At 55.2% G+C, this 27689-nt stretch overlaps 1 protein-coding gene across 1 annotated transcript; it reads left to right on the forward strand.

Annotated features, from left to right (window-relative positions):
* The first annotated feature begins 524 nt into the window (after positions 1–524).
* On the forward strand, positions 525–27689 carry SPOCK2 (SPARC (osteonectin), cwcv and kazal like domains proteoglycan 2). The gene is made up of 12 exons (XM_046654790.1): positions 525–605; positions 1130–1605; positions 15181–15189; positions 15568–15613; positions 15871–15985; positions 17532–17646; positions 19420–19534; positions 19907–20032; positions 20514–20732; positions 22222–22284; positions 23765–23902; positions 24038–27689. The coding sequence occupies exons 2-12, from the start codon at positions 1417–1419 to the stop codon at positions 24181–24183; spliced, it is 1281 nt and encodes a 426-aa protein (XP_046510746.1). The 5' UTR covers positions 525–605; positions 1130–1416; the 3' UTR covers positions 24184–27689.

The raw sequence follows: 27689 nt of genomic DNA on the forward strand, positions 1-27689 counted from the left end.
TCTAAACTGCAAAGGGAAAAGAAAGCACGGAAAGGGAGCTATTGTTTTCTGTTTTCCCAAGGAGACCGAACCCAAGCCACTGATGCATTCAGAATTCCCACGCAGGCCAGACTCAGGGTAACTACCAACCTTACAACCTGTGTTTTTTCCTACCGATTAAGATCATGTTTTTCATTGCCTTTGATTCTTTTTTTTTTTTAAGATCACAGCAGCCAAGTCTTTTTATAAAAACACAATCTAGGGCTTGGGTCCCAAAAGTTTAATGTTTTGTCCTGTCAGATTATCTGTTTCCTCTTCAATTTATTTGTAATGTAAACCTCACTCCATTTCTGCTCTGATCCTGGGACCGTGCCGAGCCTCTAGCCTTCCCAGCTGGTATGTCAACACATTTCTAAAGGCAATGATAAGGGTCATAATTTAACAAAAAACCTAAGCATCTCAAACAAAACCGGCCTCTCCCCACCCTGTTCCCCAGAGACTTAATAAAGTGAACTTGAAGTCAAAACCATGAGCAAATGTGCCTTTTTCAACTTGCAGCCTCAAGGCAGAGGAAACGGTCAGACACTTGCCTTTTAGGGTTGCCCTAGAAGGAGCTAACAAAAGGGGTGAGAGCCCTTAAACAGCTGCTGGGGGAGGAGGACGTCTGCCTCTGTCCCACCAGCCATTCAGTGCTCAGGCCTTGCTCAGAAGAGAACTTGTGGGGCTGGGGAGCAATAGTTCTGAGGCAGCCAGTTGTTGTATGGCTTTTGTCCTAAGGAAGCCACCCATCACTGTAGAGCCATAACTCCTAGGAAGCCAGCTGTCAGGGCTGTGGTGCAGGCCCCTCTGGGTGGGAGGCAAGGGGGAGAGTGCGTCTGTGGCCAAATTCCCTTTTAGACACCTGAGCCTGGCTGGCTTTGTAACCCGAGAGTTTTGTGTCTTTTCCCCCCTCTCCCATCTTCCCTGGGGAGACCCCTTCTTCCTCTCCACCCTTGGAGAGACAGCAGGGACATCTCGGGATTCAGACTCCTTGGTTTGCAACTCCCTGAGGGCTGGGCTGGGCTCCGCTGCGGCTGGCTGGCGTTTGGCGTTCTGATCTAACGCTTCCCTTTGAAATCTACCCCCTCCTTTTTTTTTTTTTTTAAACCAGGTATGATGATGTCAAACGTGATGCTGATGCTACAGTTACAGACACGGCCCCTGCTGGCGCAGCCTCTCTGATTCTCTCTCCCTCTCTGCGTCCAGCGCTGGGCTTTTTCAGACAAGTGCATCTCCTAACCAGGTCACATTTCAGCCACGACCCACTATCCGTCTGTCACCGGAGTCAGACCACAGGAGGACTGAGGAAGACGACGTGTGCTTCGCCAACTGCGGGGTGGGAGGAAGGACATTAAAACACTGCAGAAGTCAAGACCCCCAGGTCAAACCCAGACCACGATGCGCGCCCCGGGCTGCGGGCAGCTGGCGCTGCCGCTGCTGCTCCTTGCCGCAGCCGCCCTGGCCGAAGGCGACGCCAAAGGGCTCAAGGAGGGCGAGACCCCCGGCAATTTCATGGAGGACGAGCAATGGCTGTCGTCCATCTCGCAGTACAGCGGCAAGATCAAGCACTGGAACCGCTTCCGAGACGTGAGTCTGCAGGGCCGCGAGGGCCGGGGGCCGGGGGCGCCGGTTTAGGGAGGGAGCTTCGGAGCAGAGTCCCCGGCGCCGGGAGCGGCGGCTGCACGTCGCAGCCACGGGCTCCCGCAGCCCAGCCGGCTAACTGCACCGCGAGTAAACAACGCGCACCCACCGGGCTCCGGGCAGCCGTCGCCGTCACAGCCCGATGCCCCCTCCTCGTGTCCCCCAAGACCCGGTAGCCGGCGGGCTTGGGACCCCCCCAGCCCCACCCCTGCCCCGGGCAAGTCCTGGGCGAGGAGTCGCTCCGGGGGCGCGCGCTCGCGACAGGATCTCTCCTGCAAGCCAGGCGCGGAGAGGGGTGTAGGCTGCAGGGGTGGGGGTGCGCGGCGGAAGGAGCGGGGGCCCTGGCTGCGGCTGGGCGGCTGACTTGCTCCCCTCCCTTTTTGCAGCGAGCCGCCCCCAGGCCTGCCCCGAGCCGGGTGGATGCTGTAGGCTCCACATACGGGGCACTGCAGAAGGGGCAGGTCTGGGTGGGGCCGGCGGGGAAGGGAGCATCGTCTTACGCGAGTGCCCTCTGTTCCCACCTTGGGCTTTGGGGGAGGGGGAACAAACGGGGACAGGGCTCTTGGCTGGAGCTTTGAGGTGGGGAGGTGTGTGTGTGTGTGTGTGTGTGGGCGGGGGGCGGGTACTAGCAATCCTCATAAGGCGAAATGGTGAAAGGTGTGTCCGTGATGCGGGGCGGGCGACGGCTGGGAAAATACCCGAGGCCACCTCCGTGCAGCGGCGCGAGCACGAACGAAGGCTGGTTTTCCAGGACCAACCTTTCATTGGGGAGCCCAACCCACAGCAGGAGGAGCGGCTCCGATCCGGAGAGAAGACACCGTAGCCCTATGGCTTGAAAAGCAGAGGGGAGAGGCGAGAAGCTGGGTCTGGGGGCCCTTGGCAGACGCCCGCCGGAACCCCGGCGTAACCTTGGGCCGAACTTTCCGAGGTGGGGGGTGGGGAGGCGGCTGCGGAGGAGCGGGCGCACGTTGTTTACGGGCACCTGTAGATCAGAGGGGAAACCGGAGGCGGCGTTCCCCGAGGGGGAAGTGAGAGTGAGGGGAGGGAGGGCAGAGGGCGTGGCTGGGACCCGGAGAAGGGGGCGGGAGTGTGAAGTGGAGGATGGGCCCGGATGCGGCGGAGGAGACGGGCTGGTCGCCAGACCTGGCGCTCTCTGATGCCGCGTTCTCGGAAAGCCTCTTCTACGACCTCGGTTCTTGCTCCTCATTCCCCAGATTCCCTCATCGGACCCACCTAGTACAACACAGGCCACACTGTGACCTTTCTCGTCTGCTTTTAAGTAGCGTACATCCAGAAGTTCCTTAGAAATGTGTTTAAAACAGACATGCTTCATATGATACATAGCCAACTGATGGGAAGAGGCAGAGATGCGGATTTTAATATGTTTGTAAGACAAGTGGCTGTTTCTCTCCAAAGTCAAACTGGTAGGTTGTAATTCATGAGAAGTAATCCACGCTGACAGGTCTTTGGGCTGAGGGGCCTGGGCCCCTAGTGGGCAGCTTGCCCCGCCCACAGCTGGGCCCGCCAGGGAGCCTGGAGCAGCAGCGAGGCCTTTTCCGCGGCCCCTGCGGGTCCAGCACAGATGAGCTGCAGTCTCCTGCCGCTGCCTGGGAAGCAGCCTGGCCACAGCAGCGAGGGGGCGGCTGCAGGCTGACCCATCCGCAACTGATCCAGGCCTCCCTCTGACTCCCTGGCTGTTTGATATTCCAAATGCGGCCGGTGAAGGTCAGAGGGAAAAGAAATGCTTAATCAAAACCCTGTAGGTTTAAAAATAAAAGATGCCTCCCCACCTCCCTTCCTCCACCTGCTTCCAATAGCCAACTCTGTGGGTGAGGATAAATGACTGACTGCTTGACCCCCTGGCACAGGGCTGCCCACCTGTCTCCCTGTATTAGTGCCAACCTCTTCCCCTTTCCTCCCATGCTCATCAGAAGGAAGGCAGCAGATTTGAAATTCTGCAGGACCTCTCCCCGTGGGATTCAGGTAAAGCTTTAGGGCCTGGGGGCCCCGGGGGCATTTTATAGGGCAGATTTCCTCTAAAACCCCATTTAAGGTAGCCCTGGCTGCAGGAGGACAGGGTCAGGGAGAGAAGGAGGACAAGGAAAGCTGGGCAAGAGGGTCTGGCTCTGGGGATTCGTTGGCAGCTTCTGCAGAAGGGCAGGAGGCTGCTAGCTCAGAGCCACTGCATTGCATAACCCTAGGGATGCCACAATGTGAGTGGCACCTCCTGGAGTAGTGCAGTGCACAGACTGTACACAGGGGCTCTGTCAGCACTACAGACACTTCTGATCTCTCCTCTGTTAGTAGAGGCCCTACTTCCCACCCTAAGGGCTGAAGCCCCTCTAGTTGGGCACAGTAGCCATTGGGCTTTAAGTGCGTTTCATCAGGCTAGCTTTCTCGGAAATATGCTGCTTGGCTCCTCAAAGGAGAGATAGGAGTTTTTTTGAACCTCTAAGGCATTGCCAGGTTGAGCCAGAACCTTGTTCACAATCAATCAAAAAATGGCGCGAGGCTCCCAGTTTGCCTCATAGAAGGGAGGCAAGCAAGAGGATTGGAATATTCTTGGGGAATAGGATCGAGGAGTTGACAGTGTGCGTGAGGGACGTGTCTCATTAAATGGTGTTGACTGAACTGAGGGGGGAAGATTGAGGGAATCGTGTCGACGGGGTCAGGAGAACGTAGAAGAGGAAGAACGCTTGGCCAGTTGCTCCAGTGTGGAATTGGACTGAGCTGGTTAGGGGGAGTTAGTCGAACACTCTTTCTCTGAGCTCTGGGATTACAGAGGAGGCAGGATTTACCAGCGGAGTAATCTTCCCCTCCAGTGGGCGCGGGCCTCTCGCATCCTGTGCTTGGGTAGATCTCTTCTAATGCCCAGTGCCCTGCTGCCAGGGAGGAGGGCATTTCATGTCAGAGGAGATAGGGAGGTTGTGATCCAGCTGTGCCCTACCCTGGGTAGACCTGGGCTTTTCAGAGCCCAGCTCTCCAGTGCTGCCATCTCCGGATTCACCCCCTGCAGGACTGGATGGGATTTTACTGCAGGTCTTTAGAACAAAGCGTCCAGGGTCTCATAGACAGGGATGCGCACTTGAGAGGAGACAGGCCCATTACACAGCATTCTTCCGGGCAGCTTCCAAGAGGCTGGCTAGGCAGCACTGACTGTTCTTTTTCTTCTTGGCTCTTCTCTACTTTGCTCTCTACTCCCATTAAATTTTAATGTATTTCTGAGTGTCTAGCACAGTGCTTGGCACCCAGGAGGTACTTAGTTAATTTATGTTGACTCAGTGATTGTTGATTGCAGTGAACGCTTACATCTGCCAGTCCCTGCAGTAAGCATTTGATCTGTATTGCCTCTCATGCCCTTCAGCAACCTGTGAGATAGTTATCATTACTTTATAGTCCTCCCATTTTATGGTTGAAGAAACAGAGGCACAGAGAAGTTAAGTAACTTATCCAAGGGTCAAATAGCTAGTAAGGGGCAGGGCTGGGATTTGAATTCAGGTCGTCTAACTCAACTCTGCTGTTCAGGGAACTCTAGGCCTAATTCTTAGTGAAAGTGGGAAGGAGTCTACCCTGGCTTGTGCCCTTTGAGCCTCCAGGCTGCCCTGGGCAGAGCAGCACCTCCTAGGAAGGTAGGCCAAAGCCTTCAACATCTGTCGCAGTCTGCTCCCAGCCTGCTCCTCATCCCCTGGCCTAGTGACACTCCAAAAGCAGCTGTCCACCCAGGAGAGACAGGAGCGGAGTGTGCTGGGAGAGCTCTGTCCTGGGAGTTGGAAGGCCTGGGTTCGGGTTCTGGCTCTGCCACTGGCTGGCCATGTGATGCCAGGTATGTCACATAACCTCTCTGAGCTTCGGGCTGGGAGACTGAAATGAGTGCATAAACATGGAGGCATTTTGTTAGCGGGATGGAGGGTGTCCATTTCACGTAATGCTCTCCAGCCCCATGGGAAAACTACCAGCTAGATTGTCATTTCTGGGGCTAGCCCACGCCATGCTTTAGTCCCCGTGAGAAAGATGGTGATGTATGTCCACTAACTCATTATTACTGCAGGTCTGAGCACCTCCCGAATGCCAGGGGCTTCACCACGATCCTGGGGTCTGGCCCAGGCAAATAGTGCCTGCTGCCTACTTAGGATTCTCATGTTTTTATGATCACCAAGCAGGCCAGTAGCAAGTTTTAGCTACAAAGGGACTCCCTTATTACCACTCCTCCACTCTCCCCGCCCCACACGCCTAAAGTAATGCAAGTGTAGGGATGAGCTGCACAGATGTTTGTAGATCAGTGTGGGTGTGTGAGAAGAACCCAAAACTGGGTCAGAATGGATTCCACAATTGGGGTTTGGGATGGGAGGGTGGGTCCTTCCCTGGCCTCCTCCTCCACCCTGGTTTCGAATCCTCTCCCACACTGAAGGGGTTGGCATCTCCCAGAGCAATGTCAGCATGGTGAGGGACTCTTGAACACCCAGTGGGGCTCCAAGCCTTGGGAGGAAAGGGAGCGAAGAGCACTCTTTGCTGGAGAGGCTGTCATATGCTCCCCTCATCTTCTAGACAGTCTGCAGAGCATGGCAAGCCAACACCATCCCCTCCCAGTCTCCAGAAGGTCAGAGGCTGTCTGGAGGAGTGGAAGAGCTCCGGCCTACCCCAAGCCTCAAGGGCCCAGGGAGAGGGCTCAGCTTATCTTCCTTGTGAGAGGACAGAACTAGTCATGTGACCTTGGGCAAGCCCCTTCATATTTCTGGCCCTTGATTTTCCCATTGGTTTAATGGTCAAGTTACACAGAATAATCTTCAGGGCACATATCACTCAGTGACTCCAGGAAGAAAGCACTGGAGCCCATCAGCAGTCCCTCTACCCACAGACACACCCCGCCTCTGCCACAGCTGGGCAGCAAGTCTTTGGATTTAGGCAAAGGATTTTCTTTTGCTCCTGAGGAAGTACCTGTGACCAGATCAGGGTAGGGTATTAGCCAGACATGGAGAAACCTGAGAAACGGGGCCTAATGGCATCTTGGGGTAAACACAGGACTGGGGACGGGCATACTGCCTCTGTATATGTTTCCTTGCAGGCATGATGTGAATCTTCTTAGGGCTGTAGACAGGGGAAATGTGTGCGTAGGCCTAGGCCTGGACCCAAAGTTTAGACACCAGTGAGTCTGACCTTGGCGGCAGACCTAGGTCCAGATGGGGGCTGTGGGGGGTGTGGTTCATGAAATGTGCCGGCCTCTGACCCCCTGAGGGCTCAGCCAGCATTCAGTTGCAGGTGTAGCCCCTTCCTTAGGGTTCCTGCAGTATTTACTGGCCGTAAACTCATTTGGTACACGTTGGTGCTGCCTCGTGGCATCACTTACACTTTGGGCTTATATCTCAGGAGTCCTTCTGCTGGTTATTTTTAACGTGTGTTTATCATGTTCCTCCTGTGGTAAGCCCCTGAGGGCAGGTCTGGGAAAAGACTGACTGTGTGTCTTACCACTCGTCCTCAGATCACTGCACGGGGTGTTTGTGCACACAGTAGGGGAGCAGAACCATGGAGCCTCAGCAGCATTAATCACTAAGCCCCCACATTTGACAAATGGAGAAAGACCCAGAGAAGGGCAGGCTCCTGAGAACCCATCTCCCCTCACAGCCTCATGCTCTTTCACCACACCATGCTTGTGTTTCCTCAGCTTCAGTCCCTGGCGTCTTCCTCAGAGATCCCTGGGATTTAAATCCTGCCCCCAACTCATGTTCCAGAAGGGAAACCGAGGTCCTGAGACAGCTCAGAACAGAACTCCAGGCCCCCCTCCCCTGTGCTTCTCCCTTGTTCTCTGCCCTTTGTGGATTGCTGGGGCCACCTGGAGCAGAAACCCAAGGACTAGGGTAGTGGCCTGAGCTGCCCCTGGAGTAGTGGAGAGATCAGGCTTGGGGGAGTCTGGGGTGGGAGGACGTTGGTGCGGGCATACCTGAGGCTGGGTAGAGCTCCTGGCATGCAGGGAGTGATAAGTACATTTTTGCCCTCCAAGAAAATTCCTCTGAGGGGAGAGGAAGTGGGAGGCAGGGAGTCTGCCAGATGCCTGTCTCCTTCTGTTTGTCCAGACCTAACCCATAGCCTTCGCCACTCCCACTGAGAGAGGAGCAAATATCTGACTGCCCCCCTTCCCAACCTCCTCCACACGGAGGACACTGCCTCCTCAAGATGCCTTCTGCCTGGGCTTGTGGTGCGGGTGTCAGTCCTTAGCTGAGAAGGAGGCCAGGTGGCCCCCACTTCACCTCTCATCATTCCTTCCTGGTCCCTCACTCTGGGCTCCCCAGCTGTTTGCAGGGAGGGGAAGGGGGCAGCCCCAACCGCAAGTTCCCCTACGCCTGGGCCTTCTCCATGGACTGGGCGCCATCGGAGCCTCCGTTGCCTGAGGAATGAGGCAAAGATAATGCTGGCGACAGGGCCTTTCAGAGGCTGAGAGAGGCCTGGCCCATTTTCATTTTAGAGGTTCTTAATTTATTTTAAAAAAATGAATAAATGCCATAACAGGGTTACAAAACTTGTGGTTCATTTCAAGTCTCTTGATGAACATCTTTCATCCTGTCAGTAGATCTTCATTCAGTGATGTCAGAATCTACATTTGAGGCCCCCCTGTGACCATGAGCACCAAAAGCGCCTGTTGCCCACCCCTCCCCCAGGCTCCCACCATGTGTGCCGAAGAACCTGCGCTTCATTGGTCCTGTTTCATGGCTTTTGAAAGTACAGAGCTTCACAGTTTACAGAGTGCTCTCTCAGCCGTCATCGTGCCGAGTCCCTCCGAAGCTCAGGGAGGAAGGCAAGGGGCTCATCTTCATTTTATAGACAAGGAAGAGGGGTCCAGAGAGGGCAAGACTCTCTAGCCCAAAGTCTTGTTGGCAGTGAGAGGCAAGGCCACATGGGTACCCCGTGCCCTGATTCCAGCCCCAGGGGGTGCAAAGAGGCAGGTGGAGGTTTACCCAGGTGGTTTTTAGCTCAATAAATCAGGGCCTTGGGGGGCTGCTCTTCCTTTACTCAATTCACTGCTGTGTCTCATCCTCCCCACCAGATGGAGAGGCTGAGCGAGATCGGGTTAATTCAAGCTGTGAAGTGAGCGGGTGATTTGGGTGCTAATTAAAATGGCAGGAAGTAAACAGCACTTGGAAACACCCAGCATGTGCCACCCTAAGCCCAGCTAGGCCTGCACACTCACCACCATCTCTCTTCCAGCTTGGCACAGTGGGCCCGTCTCCATGGCAACCAAGCCGAGGCACAGAGATCAAAGCAGGAGATGGGTTAGCTCCAAACCAGCCCAATCAGGAGTGTGTGAAGGGGTTTCTGGAAAATGCCTGGAGAAGGGGGGCCCCCGGGTGTCTTCCCTCACCACTGCCAGTCCTCTTTTCTGGCTAAAGGGACCCACGAGCTGGGATTGGGCCTCCTTAGTCCAGCCCCTGGCCTGGGGCCTTCTTCATCTGTTAAAGTTGGTGGGTTTATGGAGCAGTGCAGAGTCCTGGTTAGGGGCACAGATTCTGGAGCCCCAGTTCTGGAGATGCCAACACTTTCCTGCTGTGCAATTGATGTATGATCCTGTGTAAGTCAACCTTCCCAAGCCTCAATTTTATCACCTGAGAAATGGGGATAATAATAGTAATTTTCTCTATGGTTGTTGTGAAGAGTAAATGAGCCAATGAATGTAAAGTGCTCAGATGATGCCTGCCACCTGGGAATTGCTGAAAAGCTGTTAGCTGTTATTTGTAGCATTTTTACTAGGTGCTAGGTGCTGGGCACAGACAGATGAACTTTATGTGGTCTCTGCCCTCAAGGAACTACCATCTAAATAGGGCAGAAGCAATGACATTGCTTGGTGTAACCGGAGCAATAATAAACTTCTACAGGTGCAGTAGTCCTGAAGGAAAACTGGATATGATGCGCATTAGGGAAGATGATGCCCAAACTGGGTTTTGAAAGATGAATAGAAGTTCAGGGGCTGGATGCAGACACGTGTTCCAGAGGGGGAAGAAGGCTGTGCCGAGGGCTGGCCGTGCTGAAACATCTGCTGGAAGGACACGGGGCTGAGGTAGCCGGGAACAGGTCAGGAGAAGATGGACTCTCTTCTGTAGGTGACAGGGAACCAAGGAGGGTTTTTAAGATATAATATTTACTGTGGCTTTTTCTCTTCATTACAAAAGTAATACATATTCATTGTAGAAATTTTTGCAACTTGGAAAAAAGGCAGAAGGATGCCAAAATTCTCTGTATTCCTATTCGCCGCCCCCCCCCCCCCCCCCCCCCCCCCCCCGCACACCACTGTTCACTTTCTGGTACAAATCCTTTTTACCTACCCCCCTTTTTTTTCTTTTTTTAAGATTTTTTTTTTTCCTTTTTCTCCCCAAAGCCCCCCGGTACATAGTTGTATATTCCTAGTTGTGGGCCCTTCTAGTTGTGGCATGTGGGACGCCGCCTCAACATGGTTTGATGAGCAGTGCCATGTCCGTGCCCAGGATTCGAACCGACGAAACACTGGGCCGCCTGCAGCAGAGCACGCAAACTTAACCACTCGGCCACGGGGCCAGCCCCTTACCTACTCACCTTTTACATTTTTTTTTCCAAAATGAGTGCAAACTGTATATTCAGTGAAGGATTTTAAGGAGGGAGAGATGTGATCAGAACTGTGTTCTAGAAAGATCCCTGTGGCTGCAGTGGTGTGGAAGATGGGTGGGGGCAGGGAGACAAGAGAGAGAGAGAGATTGCAGTAATGGAGGCCAGGGTTGGTGAGGCAGGACCGGTGGATGTGGTGAGGGGAGGACAGGCTAGAGAGAGATTCAGGAGGTGGAGTGGACGGGATGGGAAGACAAGAGCTGGGCAGAGTCTTTGGCTTGATGTCATATAATTGGAGAGGATGGTACAATATGTGCTTTAAAGGAAAAGGCCTGGAGTTGGAAGTCAGGAAATTGGGTTCCAGTGAGTCTGCATTGAGCATCTGCTTTGTGTGAGGTGCCCTCAGAGTCAGGAAAGTAGCTGCTCTTTTTCATCCTTGGGGCCCCATCTGAGAGGTGAAGGAACCAGAGCAGATAAGAGCATTAGACATAAGATGCAGTGCTGGAAAGACCTTAGCCTAAGAGCTGGCGCAGTGGGCTTCCTCCGCAGTGGGCCCACTCAGCTGCCTGCTTAGCACGAGCAGGAGCTCTACTGGAGCCAGCCAACCCAGGAGATCCCAATGGGCTCGGGTGGCGCTTGGGCAATGGAAGGTTTAAGAAGTTCCGTGGGTGGTTCTAATGTGCACCCACATGGCACAGAGGGGAACACTTAACAGAGGGGGAAGTGACTTGCCAAGGATGCACAATGAGCCAAGGTGATAGCAGACTCCAGATCCAAAGTCCTGTCCACGTCTTCCCCTGCCCCCTTCTCTGAGCAAGACTCTGCTTCATTCTCAAGAGACCCCCACATCCACGTAAGGTCAGGTCAGGAACAGGGAGTCCTGGCTCAGCTCTTCATCTGTCTTGTGGCCTTCAGCTGGTGCCTCTGCCTCTCCAAGCCTCAGTTTTCTCGTTTTTTATGGGGTTGATCCTATTGGTCCTGCCTGCTTCACAGCATTGTGAGGATAAAAGGAAGACAGACACATAAAAATACATGGAGAGGACTTGATATAAAAGCACCATGAAATACAAGCCAGGTCCACTTGTACATTCCAAAAGTTTTCCAAATGCCTGCTCTGTGCTGAGCATCGCTGGGTGCAGGGGAGGTCACGCTGGTTGTACTAACCCGGTAAAATAGATGTGTTCACCTTTAACCCAGAACTTTTGATCTCAGCCTATGATCCATCTCCCCTTGGGCCTGGCCCTTGCCCCAGCATCCTAGAGATGGGCTCTTTGAAATCCCTCTTTCTGAGGGGAGGATATGATCGACTGGCAGCAGAGCCAGGACAGAAGCAGGCCTCCTGTTTCCTGAGAAGACCCTGGTGCCTTTACCGGAATTTCTCACAACTGCTAATGGGCCCACTTGGGTGCCATAAATAGACACTGCTGTGTTGAAAGGCATTATTTGCACTTGCCAACAAACACCTTTTTCAGCTTATAGACAAGCCAGCCCACAACTGACCTCAGGGGCCCCCACGTGTGTCCCTGGGCTCTGCCCCTGTGCCAGTCAGAGGACTTCCTCATTGCCCTTTCCCCTCCAAGACCCCTCGGAGCAACTCTCCTCACACCCCACAGGTCTCTGCCCTCCTCGTGGTGACCTCTCTCTTCTCCACTTGCAGGGGCCCCTCATGTGGCCTCTCCTTGCCGGTTTCCTGCCCCTTTGCCATTTTCTCCACCCAAAGTCTGTAGTCTCTTCTTCTGCTATAACAGCTTCTATTTGTTGAATAATTTCTGAACACTGGGTACCCTGAAGACACCACCTCCTTTAATCTCTGAGTAGTCCCAGGAGACAGGTGCTGAGCGCCTAAAGGTCAAGGTGCTTGCCCAAGGTGTGCTGGTAGGGAGAGCATGGGGATTCTGTGTGACTCCAGGGCCTCTCTCCTCCTCATCCCCCTCTGTGACTGGCTGCTCCCATTCTCTTGGGAGTGAGGGTCCTGGGATCCAGAACCACTCAGGCCTCCCTCCACCCCACCCACTGCAGTGAAGACAAAGAGCTTAGCTAGAACCCAGGACAGCACTTGTATACAGAAGGGACTCAATCCCTGCATGCTGACTCCAGGGGAGAAGTCTTACCCATGCTCTGTTGGGGGGGTGGATGGAGATGGCTCCCCACCAGGGCTCTAACAAAGGGGCCGGAAGGTGAAAGCCCCTTTCTTAGAGCTCCCTCTTCCCTTACCCCACTTTCCCCTGGATTTCTGATCAGAAATTCTTGGTCTTGACTTTTGAGAACCCATTTTGTACTGAGTCCCAAAGGCTTCTTCTCATAGCCAGATTGGAGGTGAGGACCGAGGGTGGGGCCAGAGCATGGGAGTGAGCAGGCACCGAGGCCCCAGGGCCCTCCCCACTCCGGTGCCCGCTTCTGAGGCACACAGACCTTGTTGCTTGGGGGCAGGTGACTCACACCATCCACTTGCCCCATGCTCGTCATAACCTCATGGCCACTCCCCTCCAGGGAACAAAGGAGCACATGGGAAGAACCCACCTTAATGGAAGCCAGGGCCCTACTTTTCCCCTAATCCTTGCAACCCTGGCCTCAGCCGTTTGGCCACTCTCAGCCTCCATTTCCCATCTGTGGTGGAGTGGACACTCTCTACCCTGAGCAGTTCCTGGAGAAGGAGTGCGTCTGGGCTGGCTTCCTTTGGCTCTAGCAAGCGAGGGAAATTGTGCCTCAGTTCACTGTCAGCAGCTCTGCGGTCTCCTTAGATGCTTACCCAGGGGCTCAAGAGGGCTCAGGCCAGGCCATGTGGAACTGGGTGGGTGCTTGAGCCAGGAGCCTCGGCTGGCCTGTCTGGTGCCCCAGGGGCCGCCCAGTCCAGGTTCCCTGGAAGCCCCTCCTGAGGCTTTCCTCTTGCCTGCTTCTGGGCCCAAAGGCTGCAGGACACTTGGCTGCTTGGACATGGGGTTTGGGGAACAGGTGTGGGCAGAGTGAAGGGGGAGAGAGAAAAAAAAAAGAGAGAAAGGGAGATGGACAAAGAGATTCATAGAGACACACATGACAGCAAGACAGAAAGAGAGAGCAGAGCCAGTGCAAGCCAGACTCTCACAGGGCAGGGGTCTTCTGGTCTCCTGCCCTCCCCACTTCCTTCCCATCCCACCTTGCCCTCTGTCTGTGGGAGCGACAGGAAGGCCAAGCACGAGGGATGGCCTTGGCGCCCACATATGAAAACTGGAGGTTGCTCACAGAAGTGGGCTTTGTTACATCCTTTCTGGATAAAAACCATCTGGCATAGGGTGAGCTGCCTTGAAGTGTTCGTGTTTCCTATGCACACCCAGCATGCACTGTTGCTTACACATGTGTGCATGTAGACACGTGCTTACATACCAGGACACGCATACTTGCACACATACATGCTCTGGAATACATGCCTGTGAGCATGCATGTGTGCACCCAGAGCCTGCACAAATGCACACAATGTACAGAAGCACACTCTCAGGTACACACTTGACCACAGTATGCCTTACCTGGCAGTGATGCCAGTTGTCTGCTTGGCTCTGCCTCCTTTCTGGCCTTTGCCCAGGAGGCCATGTTGATAGCCTCTTCCTGATGCCAGTCAACTTCCAGAGGGCTCTTCAGAGGCCCCAGAGCCCTTGGGCTTTCAAAGCCCTTGTGGTTGCCCTCCTTTGTGCTTGTTGTTGCACCAATGTTGGTGCCTTCTGGTGCAGGATCCCCCAGTCCTCTTCCCCCAGACCTGACAGGTCTGGCCCCTTCCTACCCCTATCCAACAGTGTGGAGGGGTCAGTTATGCAAGGCTCCTTGTGCCCTTCTACCCTCAGCTCCTGGAGCCCCATCCGGAGGGGGCCCGCAGCTGGCTCCTTAGCACTGCTAGCCTCCAGTCCCAAGAAGCCTCTCCCTGCCTGCCTGGTAGAACTTCCACCTGGTCACCCTGGAGCTGTTTGCTGGTTTTCAGCAACTGCCTCTGCCCCATACGGGAAAGCAGGGACACCAGAACAAGTTGAGGGTTTCATGCCAGGGAGCTAGGCTGGGTGGGAGCCACTCTGCCTTTGGCCATGCTGGGGTCCACAGGCCCAGGGGAGGCCCTTGTGGCTTGACAGGGTGAGGAGTAATCTCTTATGTGCCTTAGGTCTTGGAGACTGTGTGTTGTAGCCAGAAGAGAGGTCTGTGCTGGGCATTGGGAAACCTGGGTTCTGTGATGGTGGGACCTGGGTCAGGTCATTTCCCATCTCTAGGCTTCCCAGCCTTGCCTTCACACGGGTGGGGCTGAGCCAGATCACCTCAGAGGGCCTTCTCAGGATCCTCTGAATCTGAGGATTTGTAGCTAGACTATGGTAACTGAGGAAGCCACTGACATTGGGAGGGACAGTGGCTCCCCTTTCTCTCAGTGCACCATCCGAACTCTGTAGGGAACTCAGACCTCAAGTGGAAAACAGTTCCTGTGCAGCCTGGGAGAGAGGCCCTTCCTCCCACCTCACTCACATGGTGGGCAGGTGTGAAAGAAGGGGACTGCCAAGGGAGGGACCCTGGCAGAGGACAAGTGGCATTTATGGCACACCCAAGGCACGGGCCTGAGAGCCACTGTTCCCAGGCAGCATGGGCCCCTCAGACACCTGTCCTGGTGATGAGGCCAAGGCTGGGCTGCTGGGACCAGCTTCAGGGCCTGGAGTGAAGCGGTGGGCCATGGGCCTCACCCCTACTGCTCCTAGGGCCGTCCCTAAGTGGGCCCTGGCCTTAAGCTCTCTGTGGTGAAGACATAGGAATACTGTCCCACCATTGGAGGCCCTAGGGGTCAGAGGACTGTAGCAATCAAAGACCATTGCCCAGCACCCATGGCCACATGATGAGGCCTGGGGAGCCCTGGGACCACATGGTCAGAGGGTGGGCCTCCCACTGAAATTTCCGTCTCTCCTTCTCTCCTCCTGCTCCGTTTCCCATGGCTGGCTGCTGCTTCCTGATCCCCAGGAGGTAGAGGTAAGTGTTGCCTGGGGCTCCAACGCGTATGGTCCCCCAACAGCTGCATACCCCACTCTCCTTCTCTCCCTCCACATCCTCACCCTGACTTCTCCTTCCCTGCAGCATCTAGTGTGGGATGAGGGGAGTAAGGAATGTATGGGAAAGGCTGGAAGGGATTCTGGACATAGGTTTAGAGGGATAGAGGTCTAGGTGAGGCAGCTGGCAAGGCCTGGGTGGACAGGGGTCATCTGGGCAGCCACCAGGATGGTGGCAATTTGCATGTGGAAGCAGTGGCCCAGCCCTCTCTTCTCCCTGGCCCTGGAGTTGAACCTTGATTGACTCTGGGCTGAATCTTTGCCCTTCCCTTCTCCCCCACCCATCTCTGTCCTTCCCTAGGATGACTACATCAAGAGCTGGGAGGACAATCAGCAGGGAGATGAAGGTAACATGCCCCTCCCAGGTGGGGGAAGGTGACTGATACTGGTGAAGACTTGAGACCAGAGGGCAAGTCTGACTCTGGCCTTGGGGGCTCCTAGGGCAGCCAGGTCCCATGGGGGTGGGACTTCTGGACTGAGGAGCTCTGGTTATCAAGGACTGCTGGAGAGAGGGACTTCCTAGGTGAGAAGTGGGGCTGAGGACTCCTGGGCTCTCTGATACCGATTCCCAGGTGACCTGTGTCCCGACCCTATGTCCCTGCAGCCCTGGACACCACCAAGGACCCCTGCCAGAAGGTTAAGTGCAGCCGTCACAAGGTGTGCATCGCCCAGGGCTACCAGCGGGCCATGTGCATCAGCCGCAAGAAGCTGGAGCACAGGTGAGGGGCTTGGCGAGGTTGAGCCCCGGGGGTGGGGTTTGCTTAAAGAGCAAGGGCTTGGCTGGCCCTCTCCTATGTATTAGTTACCTATTGCTGTGAAATAAACTAGCCAAAAACCCAGCAGCTTAAAACAACAAACATGTATCACCTCACACAGTTTTTGAGGGTCAGGAATCCAGAGGTGGTTCTGTTGGATGGTTCTGGCTCAGGATGTGTTATGAAATTACAATCAGGATGTTGGCTGGGGCTGCATCATCTTAAGGCTGGAGGATCCATTTCCAAGTTCACTTACATGGCTCTTGGCTCTAGTCACGTGGACCTCTCCCATGGGGATGCTTGAGTGTCCTCACAACATGGCAGCTGGTTTCCCCTAAGGCGAGCCATCCAAGGGAGAGAGAGAGCAAGGAGGGAGCCACAACGTCGTTTTGACCTAGTCTTGGAAATCACACCTCATTACTTTGCTACTTGTATTTGTTAGGAGTGAGTCACAAGCGCTGCTGCACTCTAGAGGAGTGGATTGGGCTCCATCTTTTGAAGAAAGGTGTGATGAAGAATTTGTGGATGTATTTTAAAATCACCATACTCTATGAGATCAATTACCAAACAGTGTGGGACCCAGGGAAAGTCACATCTCCTCTCTGGGCCTTGGTGTCCGTATCCGTGGGACAAATAGGTTGGACCAGCTAATTTGAGGTTCCTTCCAGCTCTGACATGCAACAAGTTCACGAAATATTTAAGGCTGTAGCTTCTGAGGCTGGCAGAGGAGGGAAGGGGTGAGCGGTATTTGGGACCTTAGCTCCAGCCCAAGGACAAGACCCTACCTGGCTCCACGACCCCCTGAAAAGGTCCCATTTCCCTCCCCGCTTTCCTGAATCATAGAATCAGGGACCAGAGACTTAGGGTTGCAATCTTAGATGGCTGCAGGGGCCTGGCAAGTCATGCAAATGCATGAAGAGAGCTCAGTGACAGACCACTCTGGTGAGCCCAGCCCTGTGGAGAGAGGGCAGCTGTTTCTTGGCAAGGGCTGATTATGGCTACGTGGGAACGCAGGACCAGGACTGCCACATCTTCCGTGTTACTAAGAAAGGCCAGGAATCCAGGTTTTTATGTGAACTCTTCCATTTTGTAAATGTTGGTGAATAACTCAATTAAAAACAAAAACCTATTGTGGCCAAAGAAAGTGAGTCAACAGGCCAGATGTGGGCCACAGGCCATCAGTTTGAAACCTCTGGTTTGGTCTGACCACTTATGGAAGGTGCACCCACCTTTTACGTCTTACAGTCAGACCTGGAGTTGCTACATGAAGGCCCTGGTGGACTCAGTAAAACCTCGAGAGGGGAAGCTGGGGGTCTGTACCCTGCCAGAGGGTTCCACCTGTCTGAGCTAGAGGAGGGTCTGGCTGGGGGGAGGGGGGAGGGTGGGCAGGGGCAGGAAGGTGGCTGCAGCTCCAGCTTCTTGTTGGAACTGGTCTCCTGAACCTTCTGTTCCCCTGTCCCTCTCTTGTTTTGGCCTCCATCCCTCTGCCCTCCCTATCTCTCTCCTGTAGGATCAAGCAGCCAACCCTGAAAGTCCATGGAAATAAAGACTCCGTCTGCAAGCCCTGTCACATGGCCCAGCTCACCTCCATCTGCGGCTCTGATGGCCACACTTACAGCTCGGTGGTGAGAAGCCCCAGCCCCAGGTGGTGGGGGAGGTATACCTGAGATCACAAGAAGCGGAGAGGACGACTCATCTGGGGCCTCCTCAGGGGCTCCCAGTGCTGACGTGGGGTCACATGCACTTGGACAGTGCATTCAATATGGCCAACCATAGTAGGGACACCTGAGCCTTGGGCTGGGGCTGCCTGAGAGTCTGAGCCAGACCGTGCTCCTGACCTCGGGCAGGTGTAGGTAGGTGGTGGGGCCTGGAAGGCTCAGGTGGGCAGGTAACTGCAAGTCAGAATAAGTGAGGTAAGGGCCTCAGGAAGGTAGCGAGGGCTATGGAGGGAAGGAGCTCTGTGGTCCTGTTGTTGGGGGGTGAAGCGTGGAGCTTCCCACAGGCAGATTCCCACATGGAGGGGATGGTGTTCACCAGCAAGCACCAGGCATTCTGGGGCAGGAGGAAATAATCCTCCACAAGACGACTAAGTGTGAGGGAACGATGGTTGGGGGAACCAATTCCCACCCTATGGGATTTTTGCGAAGATTAAATGAGACGTTATTTGTGAAAGCATTTTATAAACTTTAAAGTACCATAGAGATGCAGGTGCTAACTGTGAACGCTTCTACCAGCACCGAGGGGTTGGGAGTTGCTTGCGTTTTGGACGGCACTGACTGTTGGCTGGGGTTGGGCTCTAGGGCCTAGGAACCCTTTTGGGGTGAGATGCAGATTTAAGAGCCCCCCGCTGTGGGTGATGATTGAAGTTGGGGAGGAGATGAGGTACCCCAGACAAGAAAGAGAAGGGAGAGAGACAGTAAGCAGGAGGCTGAGGGCAAAAGCTGCACTGAGGAGGCGTGAGGGGGAGGGGTACGAAGGAGATGGAGCCGACAGAGGGAGGAGAGGGGCGCTGTGTCACACAGCCCCGGGGCAAAGCGAGCTCTGGGCAAGAAGCTGTGGTCTGAGGGTTGTGCCCTGTCCTCTAGGGAGGTAGAGGTCATCAGGAAGTCTGGCTTCCATCCCGGCCGCCTGGCTTTGGGCGAGTCACTGGGCCTCTCTGAGCTTCCATGTTCTCTGCTGAGCACGAGAAACACAATTCCTCCCTCACAGAGCTGTCGAGGACCAAGTGGGATAACGTAAAGTGCTGTGACAACCCGCTTCTTATTAGCAGTCATCTCACAGGGAGAAACCAGACACGACCAGGGGAAAACGCTTTCAGGGCAGGCGTGGATGAGCCCCTCTCAGAAGCTGGCTGCAGCAAACAGCTGCGGGAGAGGGTTTTTAGAGAAGGGTGGGGAATTAGCAGGTGTTCAATAGCTGGTAGCTGTTTGTTATCAAGAGAGCTAAGCAGAGCCCACTGGAGTGACTATGGGAAGACCAGCCAGCAGCCAGTTGCCCAGGGACCAAGGGACTGTGGTGAGGAGGAGGACAGGCCGTGAGTGCAAGGAGGGGGTGGGCAATAGACAGCTCAACAGGGCAGGGGTGTTGGGAGGGGGTGGGGAGATGGGTGTCCTGGGAAAGAGGAATGTGTAGAGAGGGCGGGCCGGTGCAGAGGGGGGTTCATGGGAGACTTTGATTCCCTGGGACCCCCCTTCGTGGGCCTGCTGCTCCTTACCACTGTGTGCCCATGGACTCCAGAGGGACTGGGAGGGCCCCTCCAGGCTGTCATGGGTGCTGTCCCTCCTGTCTCCAGTGGGGAGGGCAGATGTGGCTGCCCTGGTGGGCTTGAGGGTGTCCCCAGCTTCAGGGACCCATAGGTGAGCCCCCCGTCACCCAGGCCCACCTCTCTTCTCATGCAGTGTAAGCTGGAGCAGCAGGCGTGCCTGAGTAGCAAGCAGCTGACGGTGAGATGCGAGGGCCCCTGCCCCTGCCCCACAGAGCAGGCTGCCACCTCCACTGCCGATGGCAAACCAGGTAATGAGGAGTGCTGGGCCACAGCCAGGCAGGGGGGCCTCCTTCAGGGCTATGGGATGGTAAGAGAGGTTTGCAGAGTGGGAGGGGAGAAGTGGCAAAAACAGGGACAGGCCTGAAGGACCTGTGGGGCTGGGGGGCCTGGTTAACACACAACGGGAGGGCTTGGGCCTCAGCCACAGGGAGGCCCACACTGTGTGCTTTTAGTGCAAGGGAGGGAGAGGAGGAAGAAGGGAGAGGGAACCTCTGATTTCTAACCCCCCTTCCCTCTAGCGTCCCTGACCACTGCCCACTGTCCTGGCCTGTAGGGCAGCAGCCCGAGCTTGCTGCTTCACCTCACCTTCACCCTCCACCCCCTTCTCCCTCTTCTGCCAGCTGCAGAGACCTGCACAGGTCAGGACCTGGCAGACCTGGGGGATCGGCTGCGGGACTGGTTCCAGCTCCTTCATGAGAACTCCAAGCAGAACGGCTCAGCCAGCAGTGGAGCCAGCCCGGCCAGTGGTATAGGAGCTGGTTGCTCTGCCTGGAGGAGGGAGGGGAATGGGGCGACAGGTGTGCACTGGGGCCAGCCTGCCTTGTGCTCTCTCCTGCCAGACTCTGAGCCCCTAAAAGAGCCTAAACCCCAGAACTAGAGGAGGTAGGCTTCAACCAGACAGGAGGGAGTCGGGTTAGCTAATAGGGAGAACTTCTTAAGATGAGTAGAAGGATCTCAAACCCTTAGATGGGGAGCCAAGGGAAAGTTAGGGATTATTTTCCCTGAAGGGCTTTCAAGGCAGGGTTTTGAATGGTTTAGGTGCAGTCCTATGTAGAGGCACAGGGATGGATCTTCAGCCATTCTTGACATTCTCACCCCCATGGTTAGTTCCAAACTGCCCTGACCCTGAACAGAGAGGGCTGGGGCTGATGGAGAGGTGGAGGGATGGATGGACAGATGGATGGAGTTTTTACCTTGAGCATGTTTAAACCTTGGCCTTCTCCCCAGGGCTAGACAAGAGCCTGGGGGCCAGCTGCAAGGACTCTATCGGCTGGATGTTCTCCAAGCTGGACACCAGTGCCGACCTCTTCCTGGACCAGATGGAGCTGGCCGCCATCAACCTGGACAAGTACGAGGTCTGCATCCGCCCCTTCTTCAACTCCTGTGACACCTACAAGGACGGCCATGTCTCCACTGCTGAGTGGTGCTTCTGCTTCTGGAGGGAAAGTGAGTGTCGCCTCCTCAGTGGGGCCCTGGCCTTCCTGCACGGGCTCTGCCCCTCACTCCAGGCTCTCTCTTTGGGAGTCAGCGTGGCTCCTGCTTGGCCACTCCCCAGGCCCAGAACTTTAACAGCTCACCCACTTGCTGCACTCTCTCAGCACCTCGTCTGCAGAGCCCAGGAAACCAACACTTTAACTCCCTTCCTTGGCAGGGATCCCCTGAGGTGGATCCAGATGTTGTGGGTCCTGAAGCTTATGCACTTTTGGAGGCCTTTTTAAAGAGTATTAAAAACTGCAAATGTAAGATTTCTGGGGCCTCTTGGAGAGCCTTGGAAAGGGCTAAGTGGTCCTGAAGCTGAAGCTACATTGGCTTTCAATGATTACACTTTTGGGCACATCTCACATTATTTGCCCCAAATATGTGATTACATAGGTGATCATTAACCTTAGAGACATGGCGTCATTTGCTAGCTTTATATATCCTGAACCAGAGCTGGACATGTGCTCAGAGATCATCTAGGCCGAGTGGCAACTGTCATCAATGGGGAAACTGAGGTTCCCAGGGGTCAGCTGACCTGCCCAGCCCAGAGGTGGGGCCCGCCCCCGGTGGTCCGCCTGGGTCCCACTGTGGTCGTGTGGTAGAAGCAGTACAGCATCCACGGCCCCAGGCTGAGGCTTCTGTTAGGGCTCCACCATGTGCTGGTTTGGGATCCTGGGCATGGAATTGAATCTTTCCTGAGTTTGGTTTCTTCATCTGATTTGGGAGATAACAATACCTACTCGGAGACTGTCATGAGGAAGGACTGAGAAAATCTGGGTGCAGAGCACCATGTAAATCCCAAATCCCTCTGCCAAGGCAGAGTGTTTTGATGAGTTTTACTGGCCCTGGCTGCCCAGCCTTCCTGCTATCTGCATCATTCCAGCACTTTACTTTCCAGGCCTTTGAAGTTCATTCCGTCCATTCTGTACAGCAGCCTTCTTGGGCAGGAGGCTGGGAACTGATAGCATTTGACAATCAGTCAGGCCTCCACATGGAAGCACTGGGGGACTTCTCAAGGTCACAGATAAGTTAAATTTGGCTGCTAGTTATTTTCAGGCTTCTGGCTAACATTTCCTCTGGTCTTATGTTCCCCTGGGGCCTCTCCCCCGGGGTATCAGTGTGTTCATCCCACCTCGTCTTCTGAATCCTGTTTACTCATTCCATGAGTCCCCAGTGGAGATGTGGGCTTCTTGGTGGACCTCAGCCCGTCCCACAGCCATGGAATGGCCTCCCCTAATTGGAGCCTGGGGGTTTTGATCCCACAGAGTTCCTGAGTCAGCTTTGCAGACCTTGGAGAGATCAATGCATCCCATGCCCACTCGGGGGCAACCCCGTATCAGGGCCTGGGTTTTTTCATCTTGCAGAGCCCCTTGCCTGGGTTTCTAAGCCTGGGGTGCAGTGAATCCTACCAGCAGCCTGGGATGGCCCCCATCAGAGGCTGCTTCTCTCCCCACAGAGCCCCCCTGCCTGGCAGAGCTGGAGCGTATCCAGATCCAGGAAGCTGCCAAGAAGAAGCCAGGTGAGGGGGCTGGACTAGGCACTCAGGAAGAGGCAGGGAGGGGTGCCCTGGGGTCACTCTGAGGCCCAGAGGGACCAGCCCCTGGTCATATGGAAGACACTGAGCCCAGAGGAGGCTCAGGGAAGGAAGACAGGAGAGAGAAACTCCCTTCCAGTTTTTGTTCTCGTGGTGGGACAGTCTCCCAATCAGCTCTCACCGTGTTCTAAGCACAAATTTTGTGCCCATTTATGCTGGGGCTGGAGGTTGGATGCAGAAGGTTCCTAGAACCCTCCATTCAGTAAGAGTGTGTGCAAAGCTTGGGGGAGGCCCCTCCAGAGCAGACGCTCACAGACTCAGCAAACACTTGAGTGCCAGCCCTGGAGAGACACAATAGACCCAACCCAGGTCAGAACCTAAGGGCAAGACAGCCTGGTTCCTGGCCTCATAAAGCACACAGTCTCCTTGGGAAAGTACAACACGGAGTGGACATGCCAAGGAGACGGAGCTCCCAACTGTGGCTTGCATGTGTGTTATGCTGAGGGAGAGTACAAGTGGGCAGAGGTTAGCCTGGGGTCAGCGAAGGCCTCTCTGGGGAGCTCGCATTCAAGAGGAGACCTGAGGGATGAGAATGAGCCAGCCAAGCGCAGAGCTGAGGGCAGGAGAAAGCTCAAGGTTCCTGGGGAAGAGAAAGAAAGGACGCTTGTGGCTAGAGCGTGGTGATTGAGGGGCAGATAGCTCCCTGAGAGCACTTGGCATTTAACTGCGCTGGTGAGACCAGCACGCGTGAAACCAAACACTGGAACTGCCCTGCAAAGCCACATTGACCACAGGCCCAGTGGCCTTCTGTGGTAGGCATTAGCACTGCTTCTGCCAGAAAGCCACCGTCTTCCCTCCTGGAAGCAATCCTCTCTTGTCTGTAGTCCCCAAGCATACTCTCTTGGCCTTAGGGCACTCATCCTGTGGCGCCGGGGATTATCGTTTCTGTGTGTCTCACCCCCCTAACTGGGGAGAGTCTATCTCTGAGTCCCTAGAGTGATGGTCTCAGAAGACATCTGTGGAGTGGACAGAGGAGCTGGAGGTCTGGGCCCTGAGGGCAGGTCAGAATCAGAGGGGCTGAAAGGAGAAACCTGGGCATTCCCGGCGGAGGAGGCCAGGCCAGAGGAGCAGCTGTAAGATCAAGGGTGTTGAGCATGATGAGATCAGGTTGGCTGGCTTACAAGACTTGGACCATGGAGTCGGGGAGACATGAAGGCAGGTGGGAGCCATCTTGGGGCCTGAGCAGGTCATCTAGGGAGATGGATTTTCTCGTCTCCAGTCAGTCGAGCTGGAAGAAACACTGGAGCCTGGCCCTGGACATCTAGGCTTGTTGGGTGGTCAGTACCTGGGCTGGCTGGCTTTGGTGGGGTCTGGACCCCTGCACGAGCACAAGGCTCCAGGGCCACCTCTCTGGAGCCCACCCCAAAGCTCCTCCTCTCACCCTGCTGGGCCCTGTCACATTCAGGAATCTTCATCCCAAGCTGCGACGAGGACGGTTACTACAGGAAGATGCAATGTGACCAGAGCAGCGGTGACTGCTGGTGTGTGGACCAGCTGGGTCTGGAGCTGACTGGCACCCGCACACACGGGAGCCCTGACTGTGGTAAGGGCTGGGCACAGCATGGGGTGCCTCTGCCCTGAGCCTGGGAACACCCGGGTGGGGGCCTGGCTCAGTGTGGCAGGGTGGAGAGGCGGCCAGCAGTGTCCTAACCTGCCCCTGGGCTTGTTCGTCTCACAGATGACATCGTGGGCTTCTCAGGGGACTTTGGGAGCAGTGTCGGCTGGGAGGACGAGGAGGAGAAGGAGACAGAAGAAGCGGGCGAAGAGGCTGAGGAGGAAGAGGGGGAGGCGGGCGAGGCGGATGACGGAGGCTACATCTGGTAGATGGCCCACGCGGAGCCGTGGCAGGCCAGGGTGCCAACGGCTGGGGGAGACAGGCCAGTAGAGACCTGGACTGAAGCAGGCAGCTTGCAAGTGGATCCAGAAAATACGGTCAGAAGGACCCTGGCTCCGGTGGGGAGGACTGAATGTATGAGTGTGCACAACACGCGTGTGGCATGTACGGCTGGGATGTATGAATGAATGTGTGTGTGTTTGTGTGGCATGTGCTGACACATGTGTCCTTGGTCCACACTGCTCCTGGCAGAGTGAGGCACCCAAGGGCCCCTTCAGTCTCCTTGTAGTTGTTTTCTTTTCATTTATTGTTGGTTTTAAAATACACACATTCTCGCACCGCAGGGTCAAAACTGATGAAATGAGATGCTCTCTCCCACGCCCCCTAGCCCCATCCAGCCTTGCCCTGACTTCTTTGCCCTAATTTGCTACCCTTGGCTCAACCAGCCCTGCCCGTGCCTGCCCTTCTCCCTCCCCTTTCTGGGGTCAAGCTCTGGCCTGCAGGCATGTTCCCCTTGCAGACAGGAGGGAGGGCAGGGAGCTGTCTGCTCGCTGGGGGTCCTCACAAAACTGGGCCAATTTGGCTGTGACACCCCCACCAGCCTGAGATGAGGTGGGCTGGGACACCCACCATAGCAAGCCCCTTCCCTTTGTGGGCTCCCTAGCATTAGAGAAAGTCTCCTAACCTGAGCCAGTGTGACCAGCAGTGGCCAAGAAGGAGCCGGGATTGGGGGGGTTGTCTCAGGTGGGGGCCTAGTCTGGGCTGCTCCCTTGGAAGTGGTCGGTAAGCTCTGCCTGGCCCTGTGGGGTGCTGCACCTGCCCCCATCCCTCTGGTTGGTCCAGTCCTGGGGCCTGAGGATCAGGCCTGGGTTTTGGCCAGGGGTGTGTGTGTGCCCACCTCCTTCCTGATCCCTTAACTAAATGCTTTCCTCCCACCCAGACCCATAGAAAGGGTTGTCCCTGAGACCCTGTGAAGGAGGAGCCAGGGAAAGCTGCAGACCTTCTGCTCTGCAGGACTGTGATCTTTCTCCATCTCTCCTCAAGGGAGAGGCGCCCAGGGGCCATTTCCAGCCCCACACCTCTCAGCCCCTGAGGTTTCCCTCTGTCCCCTCTGAGGGTCCCCTGGGCTGCTCTAATGGAAGGTCTTCTCCAAGCTCTGTTTCGAAGCCCTAAAGTATTCAGGAGTTGTGAAAAGTCAGAGGGACAAGACTGGGGCAGCCAGAATCCGAGGCCACATCTCACTATTCCCCCAAATTTCCTTATCAGGTGGGAGCCAGGATTGATGGGAAAGTGCCCCATATATGTTTTTTCCTAATCTGTCCAGTTCTCCCTGTTGAAGCAAATTCCTTAACACCTTTGGTGAAGAATTTCTTACCAGAATGTGGGCCTCTGATGCCCCCTGGTGCATGATGAGTGCATGTGTGTGTGTGTGAGTGTGTGTGAGCCTAGGGACCATGTCTGGGGGCCTGGGATGTGAAGAGGGGCACCCTCTGTGCAAGGTGGGCAGCAGGGTGTGGGGCCTGCATGGTGAGGTTCCCTGGGCAAGGCTCCCAGCCTGGCTGTCCCCGGCTTCTGTAGCATCTGCTGCGTCTTTGGACTTTATGGAAGAACCTCACCTAGTCCACCCCTTTACTCCACCCTGGAATCAACATCTTCTAAGCCGTCTCTTGGGGGAAATAATGGAACTCCAGTTAGCCCCATGAATCACTTCTCATTCCGCAGCACAGTTCTGATCGCTAAGGTGTCTCGCTGTTCCAGATCCCCCGCGCCCTGTCTCCCCCACTTCCCTTCCCGTCCTCCTTCCCCTGCCCCCGCTGGTCCCCACACTCACTTCAGGGAAATGCCTTCTAGCATCAGCCCTCTGCTCTCTGAGCAGCCGCTCCTCTCACTCAGAGCTACTTGAAACTTCCTGCTCTTGCTAGGATGGGAGTCTGTCTGTCTCTTCCCTATGTCCCAGCTCAGACCTCAGGAACTGTCCTCCTGGGGGTGCTCTGGAGGATGCTGGGGCGTTCTGGGGTGGGGAGGCAGATGGAGAGGGAGGGGCACCCCTTTCCTCTCACTGTTGCCTTCCCTCCTGGGGGGCGCGTGCTCTCCCTGTGTCTCTGGGTCTTCTGGTTGTGCACATTCTTATGACCTTGTAAATATGTTGTAGAAAGAAAGCAAAAAGCGCTGAACTAGACCCTGGTGGGACTCAGGGGTCCAACCTTGCCATCTCTGAAGCCCCCACACTGCTTTTCACTGCATTCTAAGACAAGGCTAGACAAAGCAACTTGTTCCCAGTGGGCTAAAGGCCTCCACGTGACTTCGTGCCAGACAAGCTTGAGGTTTCCTCGTGGGCAAAGTTGCAGGGTAGTCCTTTCCCGGCTCCTCAGATTTCTGCCCTTGACCAAGCTGCCTGCCACCCAGCCCCTCCCTGGTCCCTCTACTTGGACTTCCTCTCTGCATCCTGTTTCCACTCCTCTTGCTTAGGCAGGCAGCAGAATTAGGGCTGCATGGAAAAGAAGTCACCCAAATTTTAAAGGAACAGTTTCTTGCCTGGCTCTGGAGCTGCCCTTGGCTACCGCAGGCCTCCTTACCCGTGGGTGCTGGGAGAGATGGGTGTGTCTAAGATAGGGTAGGTTGAAGCTGGAGAGAACAAATGTGCCTTGAGAGACCAATCAAAGAGGGTCCAAGGGTGATGGGGGAGGAGGCACGGCGTGGGAGCTCAGGAAGGAGGGAGAGGGAGATAAGCTGAGGAGAGCATGATGGGGCATCATGACTGCCCACCACTGTCCCACTGGGACTGTGACCACGTGGGGTCATTGGTCACCCTTCCTCATGCCAGCCCTCCTGGTTTTATTGGGCAGGCCACCCACTCAGCCTTTCATGAGCTCCATCTGCTTCCAACTCCACCTCTGAGTGCGTGGGTCCATTGGGATCAATGTGGGAACCCTCCATTTCACCAAAGCCTCACCCTCAGCCCTTGGGGAGAATGAATGGCTAATCCACTGACGCCTGGCATCACGAGGCTGTGGGCTGGCAGGGGTCAAGGGAAGAGACACTAGGGGTGCAAAAGGAGACTCGAGACATCCTGAGGAAGTCCCAAGCAGAGCAAACTGCTTTGTAGCCTGAAGCCTACTTAAACTGTGTTATGTGCAATAACTGAGCTTAGAGTTAAGAATTGTGTTCCAGTGCTTGGATTTCCGTCTGTATATTTAAGTGCTGAAATCGTATCAGTAATTTTAGATGTCTTTAAAAAAAATCGAAAAACAAAGTGTTAGACCGTGTGTGTGCATTGAGGGGCACTCAAGTGTCCTGTGGATCACCCTACTTTCTCCCTTTCTCCTGTGCCCCCATCTACTCACACCCAGCCCCCGCCTCCACTTGGGGACCCCGCTTCGTGTTGTCTTTATCTGCCTATTACTCAGCCTAGGGAAATACGTACACGTCACACATGCATAAAGGAAATCAAATGTTATTTTTAAGAAAACAGAAAATAAAAACTTTATAAACACCA

Source organism: Equus quagga, chromosome 2 (assembly GCF_021613505.1).
Source record: "Equus quagga isolate Etosha38 chromosome 2, UCLA_HA_Equagga_1.0, whole genome shotgun sequence".
Taxonomy (NCBI): domain Eukaryota; kingdom Metazoa; phylum Chordata; class Mammalia; order Perissodactyla; family Equidae; genus Equus; species Equus quagga.